This window comes from Dromiciops gliroides, chromosome 1 (assembly GCF_019393635.1).
Source record: "Dromiciops gliroides isolate mDroGli1 chromosome 1, mDroGli1.pri, whole genome shotgun sequence".
NCBI lineage: Eukaryota > Metazoa > Chordata > Mammalia > Microbiotheria > Microbiotheriidae > Dromiciops > Dromiciops gliroides.
In genome coordinates, this window is record NC_057861.1 from 336,456,350 (window position 1) to 336,473,768 (window position 17,419).

A 17,419-nucleotide genomic window follows, 5' to 3' on the forward strand; every position below is an offset into this window, starting at 1 on the left:
TGCATGTGGTTCTTTCCCACCTCTAATTACCTTTATTCTCTTACTCTCTTCCTCTTCTTCCTGCTCCATGCATCAAGGAAAAAGGGGTGCTCCTTTAAAAAGAAGCAGCGGTTGAGTTGTTCCTGTTTCCTCTACATGGACTATGTGGAATTTTACTAGTGGAATTTGGCCACCTTTGGAAAGTGGTACTCTAACCACTGATAGTCATTCCCTCAAGCTTTGGGGATTTCAATGCAGTGAGGAAGTTTTACTTGCTGTTGCTCCCTATATGGGTAGTTTGTCTTGTCTTGTCCCACATGTGCTGGACTGATAGTCTGGTATTGTGGGCATTATTCTCAAAGGAAGAGTGGAAGTTGTAAAGTTACTGTAAAAATTGCCTTTCCCATCAGTCCCTTGCCTACATTAACTTCATAAATAGCTGCCACAATTGGCCATAAGGGACCATTTGTTAATACTCAACTCTTTCAAATCACCATAAATCAGTACAAGCAATGATTCTATCACCACCACTTGTTCTTCAAAAATGAGCTGATGTGTTTCCAGTTAGAGGGTATTATTAACCTAAGGAATAGTTTAGAAACTGAGATTCAGAAAATTCAAGGTCAAACAGTTATTAAATGCTCCCCATGCTGCTTAGTTGGATATTGGTTAATAGAAAAGGCAAATTTGATATGAATTCAATGAAATAACTCATTTAGACCCTATTTATTCAGACATTATGATCATTTAATAGGTTTCTCCATCTGAAATGTGAGGGAGGCTCAGTTAGATGCCATTTAAGGTCTTTTTTTCAACTCTAAATCCTTCTACTATTGATTTCTATTTATGCTTTCTATGAAGAAAGGATTGGGAATCCAATTAGTGATGTAAGTAAGACTACAGGGAGAATGTCTACCTTGCTTAAGAGATAATTTATAGGGGCAGCTAGATGGCACAGTGGATAGGCACCGGCCCTGGATTCAGGAGTACCTGAGTTCAAATCTGGCCTCAGACACAACACTTACTAGCTGTGTGACCCTGGGCAAGTCACTTAACCCCAACTGCCTCACCAAAAAAAAAAAAAGATAATTTATAAGCACTTTAGAAGAATACCAATGAATGTGACAATTATGAAGCAGGATCTCTATCAGCTTAACACTTTAATAGGGATAGGAGCAAGACTTGCTTCACTGGTACAGGGAATTGCTTGGTGAGGAAACTCCTTTCACAGGTGCAGATTGACATGTTCTTAGCAATTCAGAAAGCTGCCTAGTGCAATGAGAGGTTAAGTCACTAGTCTAAGATCACACACTCAGTTCTGTCAGAAGCAGGTGATTTGTATTTAGGTCATCTTGGCTTTGAGGAAAGCTCATTATCCACTCTTGTATGCTACCTCTAGTAGATTAAGCAAATTTATAGAAAATGTGAATTTTAGAATATTTGAAAAATTCATTTTTCCCAGATTATATAGCAACTTGATTTAAACTGGACTTTAATAAATCAGCCTGAAGTTTTAGTGAGTACTTACCATATTTGTACATGTGGGCTATATATCAGTGATGTACATAGCTACTTGTTGACATATAAGACTTTGGGCCTGGGACATAGGATGTTTTCTAAACCAACAAAAATGCTTCCATACATTGTTTTCGTGTTAGTAGGTCATGTGGTCATTAGAGGTATGCTTATCTTCCAGAGGGGAGCATGGAGTAATTTCTCATGTTATGGTTTATTTTTGGAGCCACCCCTAATTATAAATTTGCCCATTGAACCTTCAAGTAAGTAGATCATTTCTGCCCTAAGAGTCACTGTTTCCTGTCCGCTCCCACTTACACTATTGTAGTCACTCAACATTCTCGTTACCTCATGTAGATTTTCAAGCTGTTGACTTTTTTTCTCATGACTCTATTGCTCTCATTTCTCTTTCCATTCTTTCTTCCACCTCTCTAAATCTTCCTTCTATCTCTCCTACTTTCTCTTCAAAGTCCCTTCTGAGCATTTCCACGGCCTAAGACTAATTCATATTTTTCTTGGAAGTTTTGGATGTAGGGGCCCTGAGGTTGCACTTTGATCTTCCTTGTCTCTAAAGAAACTTTCTATTGTTCTCACCTTTCTTTGCTCATCTTGTTGTTTTTTACTTGATTTTTAACTCCCTCTTACAGTGGAGCCCTACTTCCAAGCTACACTGTCCCAAGCTTCAGAGGGTCCCAGGTTTTTCAGTTTGAGGGAGGGAAGGTTTTTCTCTCACCTGGACTGTTCTCTGGTCCAAAGATAACCTCAAGCCAACTTTCTAGTTAACCAGCCAGCAGAACTTTGTGTGCTGTGGTGGCTCTTAGCTTTGATGAGTTTGTGCCCCTCCCCAACCTGGGCCTCTTGCCACTCAGGACTTCTTCCTGGTTTCCTGCTGGGGTGAGATAGCCGAATTCCTCCTTAGGTCCTGCAGACACACCTGACTTTCCCCCCAGTCAGCCTCTCAGCTCTCTCACCCAACCTCAAGCTTAGTTCCAGAAGATGCTGGTGCTGTAGCTGATTCGAAAGTTCGGGGGTAAGTTCCTCTTTCACAGTCTGTTTGGGGTCTGTGTTGGATTGATCGTGGGGTTGGACTCTGCTCTCAGCCCAGCATGGTCCCCTTTAATCTGGAATATAATCTCAGCCCGTCCTTCTGTGGGTTTTACTGCTCCAGGGCTTGTTTTATTGCTGTTTTGGGGGTAATTGTGCCAGGAGCTCTGTGTGGCGTTTAATGTCTTTCCTCCTCATTACTTCATACTTGGACTCCTGGGGTGGTCATCTGAACAGGTCTATCTTTCTCTCTCCACCTCCTTTCTCTCCTCTTCCAGTTCAGCCAGCATGTGGCTATCAGAATTATCTTTTGGAGACATGCTTTCATTATGTCATAACTTGCTGAAAAGTCTTTTATGGTATCAAGTCCAAATTCCTCATCTTGTATGCAAAGCCATCCAATTTACCTGTTGAAGCTTAGTTTCACAGAATCGTAGGATCATAGAATTTCAGAGTAGGGAGAGATATCAGAAGCTGCCTAGACCAATCCATAATGGAGCAAGAAGAATCCCTCCACAACACTTAATAAGTAGTCACCCAACCCCAGTACCTCTTGAAGCAGTCTCTTCCACTTTGGGATAGCTCCAAGTATGATGAAGTTTTTCATTAGAGCCTAATTGTATCTTTTTGCTTCTTTTATTCATTGCTTTTAGTCCTGAGGTCAAACATAATTATTTTAATACTTCTTCCATGTAATAACCCTTCAGATACTTGAAGGCAACTATCTATTATATCTTTCTCCTCCAGACTAAACATCAATTGCTCCTTTTGAGGAAGAAGAGTAGGAAAGCTCACCAACATAGAGTGCTGTTGGGGGGTACTTGCCAGACAGGAGTGACAGTGTGCAAAAGGGAAAGGAGAAAGTGAAAAGGAAGAATGGGGAGTGCCAAAGACAATTTTCCCTTGTTTTCCCTAGCCCTGGGGCACCCCAGTGTATTTGGAAATGAGACAAGACTTTGAAATGCAAGACGACCTTGAGTGTAGGGATTATTCATTATGTCTGGATTTTTCCCCCCTTGCTATTCTCTTATCTTTATTAAAAACCATTTTAGATGGAAAGCTCTCAGACAGCAGAAGTTGTATGTATATGATTGACCTCACACAGTAACCAGTACAACATGACATACCCACATGTAGCCTTACATCTCAGGAATCTGAGTCTTCCAGCCTCTTTATATGTGTCAGCTTGCAACTAGTTTTCCATGGAGAACTCATTCCTTGCTCCAGAATGATGAAGTAATGTTGTCTATATGGCTTTATTGGTTTCGACCATGTCTGTTGCAATTCCAGATGATCCAGATAGTAATAGCAATGTTTTTGTTTTTTTAATTTTGTCCTTGGATCATATCTTCCACTGACAATCACACAATGACTTTCAAATAGGGCCATACAATCAAAGGAGCAGAGTTGTGTGTAGACATCAAGTAGCATGGCCATTGGAATGTCCTTCTACTCCATGTATGCCAGACTTTAATTAGTGCTGGCTTCATTTATTTAATGTTCTCTTCACTAGTCCCATTTGGCAAAATGTTTATGCTATTGCTGGGTTCATTCTGAATACAGCAACTTAAAAGTTTTACTTCTGGGGCAGCTAGGTGGTGCAGTGGATAGAGCACCAGCCCTGGATTCAGGAGGACCTGAGTTCAAATCCGACCTCGGACACATAACACTTACTAGCTGTGTGATTCTGGGCAAGTCACTTAACCCCAATTGCCTCACAAAACAAAACAAAACAAAAAGTTTTACTTCTGATAAGTACAAATGTACCAAGGGTGGAGGGAGGTTTGATACTATTATCCTACCAGGAGTAGCAAATAAATGAACACCTTTCATTGTGCTAGATTCAAGCATTGTGCTAGATTCAAGAAGCTTGCTAAGGAGAGAGGGGCAGCTAGGTGGCACAGTGGATAAAGCACCGGCCCTGGATTTAGGAGGACCTGAGTTCAAATCTGGCCGCAAACACTTGACACTTACTAGCTGTGTGACCCTGGGCAAGTCACTTAACCCCAATTGCCTCGCCAAAAAAACCAAAACAAAACAAAAAACAAACAAACAAAAAAAGGAGACAGCACATACTCAGAGCAGAGTTGGCAAAACAGAGACTATTCTATATAGAAGTATCATAAAATGCTACATGATGCAGAAAATATACTTGGAGGGAAAAAATTTTTTTTTCTATTTGCAAAGGAAGACCCCAGCCAGGAAAGGTGCCATGACTTGTCACGCGGAAGCTTCAGAGAGGGAGATTATGGTTCAACAAAAGGAAATACTTCCTGAAAACAAGAACTGCCCCAAAGTGGACTCAATGGTCTGTCTCAGGAATTTGTGGGTCTTGCAATTATGAGAGGTCTTATAGCAAAGAGTGAATATCTATATTTCAAGGATATTGTAGAAGGAAATTCTATTCAGGTCCAGGCTGGACTAGATAGTGGCCAATGTCCTTTTAGCCCTGAGTCCTTTTATTTGTCTACCAGTCATCTCCTGTCTTCCAGGGTACTTAGATTCCTTGGCTCTCCTGACCAGAGAATGTGGTCCTCTCTTAGTTTGTCCATGACAAAGACTAGGCTTTTCCAAAAAAATTTTTTTATAAGTAACTAAGGGAAAGAATGTAAACTAAAACAATCTTATAGAGTACAGAATAACTGAATTGCAGAATAGAGATGACATTATATGAAAATTTTAATCTAGCTATAGACACTGGAATAGCTTTCCTGTGCCCCCACTTTAACTAGTATTTAGGCTTGGCCTTGCTTGACAAGGAACTAGCCTCCCTTCATTCTATGGAGAAGGCCTGGTTAAAGATACCCCAAACAAGAGCTCCTACATCAACTTTTTTCTTTTTGTTTTTTCCTTTTTTGTTGTTGTTTCTTGTTTCTTTTGTTTTTATCAAGTTCCAGTTCCTGCTCTCCACCTATGTGCAAGGCTGGGAAAGGGTTAAATGTTTGACACCTGTCAGACAGCCCAATCACTAACTCCCCTGACTTTACCATTCATAAATATGAGCCATTAACTGTTGCTAGAGAATGTCCACCTAAATGAAGCCCCTTACAATGTTATGTTGTTTTTCAGCCATTTTTAGTTATGTCCAGTCCTTTGTGACCCCATTTGGGATTTTCTTGGTAAAGATACTGGTGGGGTTTGCCATTTCTTTCTCCAGCTCATTTAACAGAAGAGGAAACAGAGGCAAACAGGTTTAAGTGACTTGCCCAGGGTCACACAGCTATTAAGTGTCCAAGGCTGGCTTTGAACTCAGGGAGATGAGATTTGAAGCCTGGAGCTCTACCCACTGCACCATATAACTGCCCCTACAGTGTTATAATCCAATGTTAAAACAACACAGTAATAACATCAAATTTACACCAATAGTAAGGAAAGTGTCATTTCATTATACTATTGTCAGACCTTATGCCTAGGGTCTAATATTGAGTCCCAAAGTTGAGGTTGCAAGCATTTCAATAAAAATAATCAGATGACCATGGAAAGATGGGTATGATACACATGAGAAAAACTGAGGGAGGAAGACATTCTGGACCGAGGCAATAGTATGGGGAAGGCGCAGAGATAGGAGTGAGCACAGCTTGTGAGATTTAAGTGGACACAGTACAAGGATATGCTGAATTTCCCCACGTGCCTCGATGCTGATAATGCAAGGAAGTTAACCGGATGGTAGGAACAGAACATACCTTGAAAATAAAGGTTATGGCCCAAGATATGATTTGAAAAGATAAGAAACACGGCAGTCAAAGGTCATCCTGGTTAAGAGCTATTTTTTCTCCCCCAAAAAATTGTTTCAGGGAAGGGAGGTAGGGAAAGGAAGGTAATCAAAGATTATAAGCACTATCACCTTATAAAATAGCAACAAGTTCCTGAAAAGAAAGTGAGCCTTTAGGTATCCTGTTTTAAGACTATGCTAAAGCCAGATCATAACAAGACCATGTGTAGATGCAACAGGAAGGACAAAAGGAGGATATGATGTGGAATAGGTCTGGTGTTTCTTTCCATCGCAATCTGTTGGCATCAGCAATACCAGTGGAGATGCAACATCTGGTCTCTAAGATGATAATACTCAATAACTCATATGGCCCTTTAAGGTTTGCAAAGTACTTTCTTCACAAGTTTGTGGGGACAAGGGAATGCAAGCATTATTATTTCCATTTACAGATGAGGAAGTCAAGGTTCGGAGAAATTAAATGACTTGCAGAGGGCCACACAGTTCTATGAGTACAAACTGGGATATGAACTGAGGTCTTTGGACTCTAAAGTTAGAAATTTCTCCTTTCCAATTAAACTGTACTCATTTTCTTTCCATGAGGAGGTGATAAAGGCACTTAGGAAGATGTAATTGAGAAGAGAAAGAATACCTGGCCATATAGAGACAGGAAAAAACCCCATGCTGGCAGTGACACAATTTGAAAAGCACTTAGGTACTTTTTAAAAGATGTCTTTTAAGAAAGGACTGGGGGGCAGCTAGGTGGCGCAGTGGATACAGCACCGGCCCTGGAGTCAGGAGGACCTGAGTTCAAATCCGGCCTCCGACACTTGACACTTACTAGCTGTGTGACCCTGTGTGACCTTAACCCCAATTGCTTCACCAAAAAAAAAAAAAAGGACTAGAATCTTCTCAAAGAATGGAAAAGATCGGAGATATTTTTAAACAAAAAGGTGACTGTGAAGGCATCAGCAGCTACTGACCTATATAAATATGCCTCCTTTCTCATCTAATAAAGTCTTTAGGAGAATGATCAATATTTATTTAGAGAACATCCTTGATGAGAATGAGAAAGCAAGCCTCCGCAGATTATTTTCTATAGCAGACTGTGTCTTTATACACCAAATGGATGAGAAATACAGAAAACAAAATAATTTCTGATTCCATTATTTGTTGATCGTTATATAGGAACTCGACTTTCTTCAAGCTTGGACATGGCAAGCGCTCAAACGGTGGTCAGAAGACGTGGTGCAAGGACATTCTGAAGAACCATAATATCAACTGTGAGACAAGGCACAGGACTGCGCAACGTGGCATGCCTGCATTAAAGAAGGTGCTGGACTCTGAGCAAAGCAGAATCACAGAAGCACAAAGGAGACATGAGCTGTGCAAATTCAGAGCCACCTCTACTCTAAATATTCTAATGGATCACTTGTGCCGATCCATGGTAGTGCCTTCCGAACTCAGTCTGATCAGTCACAACTCAATACATTGTACGCTAACTCCAACATTGTGATGTCACCGATATTCTTAAAAAAAATGAAGAAATGACAACCCCCCCCCCGCCACCGCTCCGCCCCCTTGTGAAGAAAGTATTTCATAAACCTTAAGGGTAGTGTTAGAACTGTTAATGCTAATGTCAATTAGATTGTTACAGGAACACCAGAAGATCTGTTCTATTTCATATATAAAGACCTTCCTCAACCAAATTATCTCCCATGCACATATTAAAATCATTCAAGACTTGGACAAATGTGGTAACAGAAATAACTGTTCAACAATCTGCTGTGCATCAATATCAGGCAAGGCATATAACAATATAATAGCTATGTTTGTTCATCTGTGTATTCCAATGAATACAGAATGTGAACACTACATATATGAATACATAAATGAGCAGAAATATGTTATGGAAAATGTCATACACAGTCCAAATAGAAAAGAAATTCCCTATCAATTGTGAGGTTTTCCAGATGTTCCTTTTAGTGTATAACATTGTGTTGATTGCTTTGCACTATACAATCTTCTTATGAGATCAGAAGTCATTCAAAAAAGATTGGCCAAACCACCCATATGGGAAATACAAAGCGTTTAGAAAATACACTTTTGCAAAGATTATAGAACTAAGTATGATAGCTTTCCTGAGTTAGTTCACCAGTACAAATTCCATGGAAACATAATGATGACTGTTAAAACTAGACCCAAAAGTGAAGGAAAAATAGGTAAATCACATTTGGGAAATTGAACAGCACTTTTCATTATTCTATTCTGCTTATTCCCACAAATTCTATCTTTTAAAAATACTAATATTCACTTAATACCATATAGATGAGAATCAGAGACCTACAATCTTAAAAGAGTTAAAATCTATGTTACTCAAAGAATAATGGAAAATGCATGGTGGATATAAGTAGGCTATGGCCTATTCCTAAGGTTGTTTTGAATGTAGTTGACTTGAGCAGTCACGTGATGGAAATCAACCATAATGCTTCAAATGTGTATGGCATTTTAAGGATGTGCTTTTCCCACAATAACCTGGTGAGAGAGGTCTTAAAAGTGTTATTTCCCCCTTATTATAGATGAAGAAACCAAGACTCTGAAAAGTTAAGTGACTGGCTTGAGATCACACAACTTAGTAAGTATTAGATCTGGGACTGGACCCAAGGTCTCGCCTGATGCCAAGTTCAACATTTTTTTCCCTATAACCTCCTGTCTCTCAAGAACAGGTACAACAAGAAAAGCTGATGGGCTGGTCTTGTAGTAAGAATGAGGGATAAGAGACAAGATAGCCAAAGAATTGCACTGGCATTTATGAAAGACTCTGTGGGAGACTGATAAAAGATAAAGATAAATATGAAAAAGCACAGATGAGTTGAAATTTGTACTAGTAGAGGGAGTACCACAATATCACAAAATCTGAGAGTTGGAAGGGGCCATCTAGTCCAACCCATGCTGAAAAGATAATGACTCTATTAAAATATCAAAGTGGAAACATCCTAAAGTAGTTGTAGATATGGTAATAGAGTTAGGTGGAGACATTGACATTGGAGTTGGAAGTATTTATTACTGCTTTTGGATCAATGATGAAAGATACCTTATTCGGGGTAGGGCTCATAGAAAAAGAAGAACAGTTATTTGGCCAAGACCTTGGGCTTATCCCTTGGGGATTGGATATACTTGTGTTTTTTTTTAAGTGAGGCAATTGGGGTTAAGTGACTTGCCCAGGGTCACACAGCTAGTAAGTGTTAACTGTCTGAGGCCTGGATTTGAACTCAGGTACTCCTGACTCCAGGGCTGGTACTCTATCCACTGTGCCACCTAGCTGCCCCCGGATATACTTTTTTTAGAGAAAAGATAGAGAAAGAAGAGCTAGCAGTTGTAGAGAGATATAGAAGGAGAATCATAATAGAAACTAAAGGAGGAGAGTTTTAAGGAGAGGAATGTGTCAACAGTATTAAATGTAGCAAAGAGACCAAAGTATATATAGACTGAAAAAACAACCAAACTGGATTCAATCTTAGGGAAGAGTCACAGAGACCTTCAATACTACTGTCTGCAGAGTGGTGGGGACAGAAGCTATATGGTAAGGGATTAAGAAGGGATCAAATGCTGAAGAAATGGAAGAAGCAAATGTAAACTACTAACTTGAGGAGTGTTGTTGGAAGGATGGAAATGAATAGGAAGGAGCTTTTAAAGGTTTTTGTGTGTTTTGTTTTTAAAGTAGGAGAAACCTGAGCATGTTTGAAGGGAAGGGGGAAGGTAGCTCATTTCCTTTTTGACAAAGTTTAGACTTGTAGGTCAGGGGAATAGTTTGCCTAGATTTTAGCAAAGTATTTGACAAATTCTCTCATACAAGATTTTTGCAGAATGGAAAAATGTGGGTACATGATAATATATTTAGGTGGATTCAAAACTGATTGAATGGACAAATCTAAAGAGTAGACGTTAATAGATTGATGTCATCTTGGCAAAAAGTCTCCCGGGGAGTGGCTCAGATCTTGGTCCTGTGCTCTGTGAGAATTTTATCAGTGACCTGAATAAAGTCATAGATGGCATGCTTATCAAGTTTTCATATTACACAAAGCTAGGATGCATAACTCACACAGAGAACAGAGATAAAATAGAGATGAAAAAAGTTCTTGACAGGTTAGATTACTGAATCTAATAAGATCAAATTTAATAGATATGAAATATAGTCTGAAAGTTGGGTTCCAAAAATTAACTTCATATGTAAAAGACCGGGGAGATGTGTATGTATATACATACACACAGAGAGACATATATACAGATATACATATATACACACACACGTTTTTTTCTCCTGCTTTAAAAAAGAAACACCAAAAAAATTTCTAAAACTGACATTTTGCCCTTTCCTATTCATTTCCTTCCCTCCAACAATAGTTCTCAAGTGAGTAATATATGTTTGCTCCTTCCATGTCTTCATGATTTGATTTCATCTAAATCCACTGCAATAAGGCTTCTTTTCCCAGAACTCTACAGACAGTGGTATTGAAGGTCACTGTGGCTTCCTTAAGGCCAAAACTAAATATATATTTTTTCTCAATCTGTATCTTTGGAGGAGGTCTACATACAATACATACATACATACCTACACATATACATGTATTTGTGTGTATATGCCTTGCCTATCTTTTACTTATAGTTAATTATATATGATATATTATATATACTTATTGTAAAGGCTAAAATTCTAGCTAGTCTGTCTAAAATATCTAATGAGTGGTTGCCAATAAATTAAAAGCTTTAGCAAGAGTTAGACTTTTAAGCATTTATTAAGGAGAATAAGAATTTGGTAAAGAGAGAAAGGCCTAGATTCCTATCTATTAAAGGGAGAGCACATTTCTAGCTCCCTTCTCCACCGTCGTCCTTGGGGAAAAAACCCCAGTCAGAGTGCCCGGCTCCCCCCTTCTTCCTCCCACAAGCAAACATCACTTCCTGATGCCAAAGAAAAGACTCCTGGTCTTGCCCTCAAAGACCTTCACTTCATGGCAGAGCTTTTCTACAGTAAGTCTCCAGCAGGTGGCGTCATTCCAATCATTACAATATGCACCTATCCCTTTTAAGAGGATTTTGTGGGTGTTAGTGGACTGCAAGCAAAGCTAATGTAATCTTGAGCTTCATGAGGAGAGGCATAATGATCAGGACCAGGAAGGCAACAACTCCCTTCCTCTGCTCTGGTCAGACTGTACTGGTGTTGAATTCTAAATGCCACATTTTAGGAAGTTAATTGATAACTGGAAAATATCCAAATGGAAGTCAACCAAGATGGTGAAAGGCCTGATGAAGATTAAAGATATCATATCAGATGAGGATTGAAGGAATTGGGGATGTTTGACCTGAAGGAGACTGGGTGTGGGGCATTATAGCTGACTTCATATAGATGAAGGGCTGCCAGGTGGAAAGGGGGATTACACTTCTTCTGTTTGACCCCAGAGGGCAGAATCAGAAACAATGGGGAGGAATTGAAATGGGGCAAATGTTGGCTCAATGTAAGAAAACATCCTAAGAATGAGAGTTGTTCTAAAATGGATTGAGTTGTCTTCAAGAGAGTGTGAGTTCCTCCTCATCATAAAGCTTCAGGGAAAGGCTAGAAGACTATGCATCAGAGATGTTGGAGAGAAGGGTCTTGTTCAAGTAAGAGTCGAATCAATATGTTGCAGCTTAGTCCTGATTCTGACAGTGAGTGATTTTGTTTTTCTTTAAGTTACTAAAAGGGAGAGACTGAATTCAATTCAATTCTGTAAGTATTTATTAAACTCTTACTGTATACCAGGCACTGGTCTAGGTGCTAGAAATATAAAGATAAATAGGAAAACAACCCCCACCCTCAAAACTTGTACAGGAAGACAACAACATGCACTTAGATAGAAAACACACCAAATAATTATGTGTGTGTGGGATGGGACTTACAATTCAACGTAATAAGAAAGGTCTCATGTTGGAGGTAGAATTTAAACTGAGCCCTGGAGCTAGAGATTTTTTAAAAATGGAGATGAGGAGGGAGAATATTGTCAGTATGGTGGGGGGGTGGGCAGGACGCAGACAGATTGCTAGTTATAGAGGAGACAGAAGAACATTCGAGGAGAGTGACTCAAAACCAGTTTGCAAGAATGAAGAGGTGATAGAGGGGCGGAGCCAAGATGGCAGAGGAAAGACATTAAACCCAAAGGGCTCCTGATACAATAACCCCAAAAAACAGCAATAAAAGAATGAAGAGGTGATAGAGATGAGGTAAGTTGTGGTGACAACCAAAAAGATTCAGCTAACTACTTTGCCATGTGGAGTGAGAGAGAGGATGCTCAGCTGTGACTGTGAATGAATGACAGGATGGTGGTAGCCTCAGTGGAAAGGGTGGTTATCCAGAGGAGCTGATTGGTGGTGACATGGGGAGAGGGGAGGATAGTGAGTTTAGTTTTGCTCGTGATGAATTTGAGATGCCCTGTGGAAAATCCAGATAGGGATATCTGGGCTTAGAGCTCCAGAGAGAGAAGGCTAAAGATGCTGTTTTGGAAGTTATCTACATAGAGATGGTAATTGAAGCTATGGGAGCTGATGAGATCACTGAGAAAGTGAAAATGGAAGATAAGAGGGCCCAGAATTGAGCTCTGATTTTACAGATACCATGGAGAAAGGTTATAAAGTCAGTAAGGTCTCTTAGGAGGTGGGATGGCATCAGATGCACAGGTGGAAGGGTTGGTTTTAGAGATGAGGAAGGGTCGCCTCTTTCTCTCAGATGAGGGTGGAAAGAGAGGATAGATATAAAGGGACATGTTAAAATGAAGATTGGGATGCTGTGAGACTTCCTATCAGATGACTCTAATTTTTTTCAGAAATGTAGGAGGCAAGGTCATGCAGTAAAAATGATGGTTGAGGGAAACACTATTGGGAATTTTATGGAAAGGGAGACAATTTGACATAACTGAGATACCTAGTGATCCTTGGAGTAATAAAGAGGCGAAGGACAGTGCTGCTAACTGTAAAATGTCAATCTACACTTAGCACCGTGCCTGGCACATAGTTGGCACTTAACAATGTTTACTGACTGTGACTACAACCTCTAATGGCCAAATTCTCACGATTTTGAATTTTCTCTGTTGAAACATGGTGGCCCAGGTATAAAAGTGGAGAAGGTGGGCAGTGAGTGATCCAGGGCTAGAACTGAGCATGATGAATGACTGAGCAGAAAGTCACAGAGGTGAGGTAATTTAGGTGGTGAAGAGAGAAGCTATTACTATAGTCAGAGAGGCGGATTGATCTGTGGAGCAGGAAAGTCTACCATTCTATCAAGTACATCAGCTTCTTCTCCCACTGTAAAACAGCCTGTGGGCAGCAGTTGAAAGAGAGAGAAAAAAAAATCAATGGGAGCACTTAGCTATTGGGTTGGCATTAGATTGATGCATGAAACTGTGTTGACTGAGCTATTTGTTTTGGGAAGAAAGAAAGCAAGAGAGCTATGTGAGACTTCTTTGTGATTGAGAAATGTAGTGCTGGGGAATCTGGTTAACTGAATGGCTATCCCTACATGAGTGCTTTTGTTCCCTGCACTGACGTTGTCCCTGGGGAAAATGTTATGAACTGGGCCATGCAGAAAGGTACATATCTTAGACATAGCATTCACAAAAGGTCTGGGCAGCAATGCCTGGGCATCACTTTGTCCCTGACATCTTCTCGGTCCTTTCCTGGTCATATCATTGTACTTGTGTCAAAAGTGATGGGACTCTGGTGGCTACACCAAAATTGAGGCAAGAGCCTTGCAGTAGGACTCAGAAGACACAGGTTTGAGGGCAAGTTGCCTCATCTTCCTGCATCTCAGTTTCTACAACTGTAAATTGAAGAGCCAATGTCTCTTTCACCTCTAAAAACCTGTGACTGTAGGAAAAGAATTGATCCTTGTATTAAAGATTGGAATTAAGTCTGGTGAAGTCAGAAAAGGATGTGAGTCTCAGCAACATGGATAGAAGCCAGTGTGAGTACAAAGGGCCCATGATGTGTGCAGAATAAGAAAACTGGAAGATTAAGCAAGAAGTTGTGGTCAGGCAGAGGTAGTACTGAATGGAGATTTCAGAAGGCTCTTGAGATGCTGCTACCCAGAGCAGGATTTATGATGTTGCACTGTGGCTGAGAGAAGCAGAACAATGTCAGAATCTTGTTGGGGCACCTAAGTGGCACAGTAGGTAGGGCCAAGGAGCTGGAATCAGGAAGACCAGGGTTCAAATCCAGCTTCAGACTTTTTGCCTCTGTTTCATCAACTGTAAAATGGGGACAATAACAGTACTTAATGCCCATGGTTGTTGTAAGGACTAAATAAAATCATAATCGTAAAGCACTTAGTGCTTAGAGGAGGTCTAGGAGGCACATATTGGATACCATATAAATGTTAGCTGTTATTATGACTAGTAATAGTAATAATTATTATTGTCACTGGTGTGATATGTAAGAAGGTTTTTAAGGAGATAGGCAAAACCCTGGGCAAGTCTCTCCAGTGGGATTTCACATGTATTATCTTGATACCTCTCATCTGCCTACTACAAATGCCTCCTTACTGGTTCCCCTGCAGAGCATTCCCCTTGCTAAACCATTCTGTACCCTATGGTCAAATTGATATTCCTGTAATTCACAGATCTAACCATCCAAAAAGAACATAAATTCCTTGATGGCTAAAGCTTTTGTCTTTGGATCTCTAGCACTTTGCAATCTACTTCTCCAGGCTTATCCAATGTTCCTTTTCTTTATGTACCTCAGCTGAACTGACCTATCTCCTGTTTCTCGTACGTGACATTCCATTTCCTGTCTCTGTGCCTTGGTTGTCCTCATACCTAGAATTCATGTTTCATCTCCATCTTCAACAGGTCCTAGCTTCCCTAAAAGCTCAGTTTAAGTGCCATTGCCTAAGTGAAGCCTTTCCTGCTGGTGCCCCAATTCCTGAAATTAGCTTAGATCACCTTTGTTTACATTTTGTATTGATTTCTATTAGTCAATCAATCAACCAACCAACCAATAAGCATTTATTAAGAGCCAATTATATGACAGGCACTGGGGAGAAGAATAGCATAAGCCTAGAAAAATAGGCTGGAGGTATATTGTGAAGAGATTTACACATCTCTACAACCTAGCTGAGCGGGCTTATTTCCTGTTCCCAAAACATGTATTGGCTATAAAAAGACAAAAATAAGACAGCTTATGACCTCAAGAAGCTTACCATGTATCAAGGAAGGGATATGTGTGTGTGTATATATGTATATGTATGTATGTGTATGGATATATGTATGTGTATATATGTATATATATGAATATTCAAAATATATAAAATGTGATATATAGTATTTGGGGGATATAGCATTAGCAACTGGAAGGTATGAGGAAAGGCTTGATGTTGAGTTATACCTGAATTAGGTTTTGAAGGAAAGAAGAGGTTGCTAGGCAGAAGCGAAAAGGGAATGAATTGCAAATAAGTGCCACTTGTGCAAATAGATATGTGTGCGTATGTGTGGTTGTATATATATATATATATATATATATATACACACACACACACATATATATAACATTATATTATTCTAATAATATGAAGCATATCAATATAATATTAGATAGTCTTATCTATAAGAATATGAAATATATTTAAAGCTACAATATAACTATGATAAAGAATATAACATAAAAATGTAATTATATAAGACTAATATTTCAATATATTATGTGTTGCGACAATAATATAATACATAAGGTAATATATGTATATATATGTATTGTGTATATAGTATAAGTAGGATTATTTCAAATATATTAATTTATATTAATTATATTAGATTAATTATCACAATAATATAATATAATATGACACTGTATATATGTATGTGTATATATATATATATATATATATATATATATATATGCACACATATTCTGGGCCTCAGTTTATTTATATGTAAAATGAGTGGGTTGGGCTAGCTGCTCTCTAAACTACTCTCTATTTTTCCATTCTAGGTATATGATTAACCTTTGAAGCTGACATCAAAGATGTTGAAATTCTTTTCTATGACATAACCTTCAGTGCCACAGAGAACTGAAATGGAAAGACCATAGGTCTGACTAGTCTCCTAAGATCTTGTGGTATCTTTGTACCAACAGGTGTTTTGGAAAGACATAATTCTTGGAGAAAGACATGGAGAGAGAGTAGAAATTATGACTTCCTTAGGTAACATTGTTTGAGGGATGGCTCTCAAAGCAATGAGAGGCAGCCTTAGGAATGAGATCCTGTTGATAGAAATAGGGCGAGACATTCAGAACCTGGGGCTTGTGAGTCAGACAGCAGGAAAGACAACACTAAACCCTGGTGATTCCAAAGAATGCCTGCCACTCAGTAAAACTGCAAGCAAGGAACATAATCAGACAACATTAACACAGAATTTTTAAACTGTTCTGCACCTAAGGACAACACTTAAGGGTTATTAAGGTGAATAGTCCAAAATACTTTTTGAAAATACCTCAGCCACATAGCTAATAGCATCCTTCAGGTTGAGCTCGTGGAAAACATTCAGAATCCGGTCTCTGGATTTTTGGGCTGATCTTCTCATCAGTAATTTACTTAGCACTTTTCTATCGAAATTGGACCACCTAAAGATATAAACAAAAATGTTGGACAGCAAGAGTTGGTATGACACCTTCAGCATCTTCAGGCCTGTTTCTTTATCTGCAAAATGAGGGGACTGGACTAAACAGTAGCTATTTAGATGGCACTTTTATGTTTGAAAGCACTTTACATACATCATCATATTCAATCCTCATAATCTGAAGAATATCCTACCATTCCTATTTACAGGGAAGAAAGCTCAGGCTCTGACGAGTGAAAGGAATTTACCCCTTGAGCCCACAGTTCATCGAGGTCTATGGTTCCAAGGATCAAGTGCAGCTCCCTGTCCACCATGCTGCCTCCATAAAGGTGAACTTGACAGTCCCTTTCAACTCCAAGGTTCTAAAACTCAAAGCCCCCTTTGAACCTGTATACTTTTTTTTTTCAGGGCAATGAGGGTTAGCCTTAGTCACTTAGGTGACTTGCCCAGGGTCACACAGCTAGTTAAGTGTCAAGTGGGGAGCAGCTAGGTGGCGAAGTGGATAGAGCACTGGCTCTGGAGTCAGGAGTACCTG

At 39.5% G+C, this 17,419-nt stretch overlaps 1 protein-coding gene across 2 annotated transcripts in view; it reads right to left on the minus strand.

Moving 5' to 3' along the window:
• The window catches only part of SLC9A3 (solute carrier family 9 member A3), a 139,842-nt gene that overhangs the window by 21,436 nt on the left and 100,987 nt on the right, over nucleotides 1-17,419 (minus strand). For both annotated transcript variants that reach the window (XM_043979849.1, XM_043979850.1), the window contains exon 10: nucleotides 16,759-16,888. In XM_043979849.1, coding sequence (XP_043835784.1) covers nucleotides 16,759-16,888 — 130 coding nt within the window. The remainder of the gene's footprint in view (nucleotides 1-16,758; nucleotides 16,889-17,419) is intronic.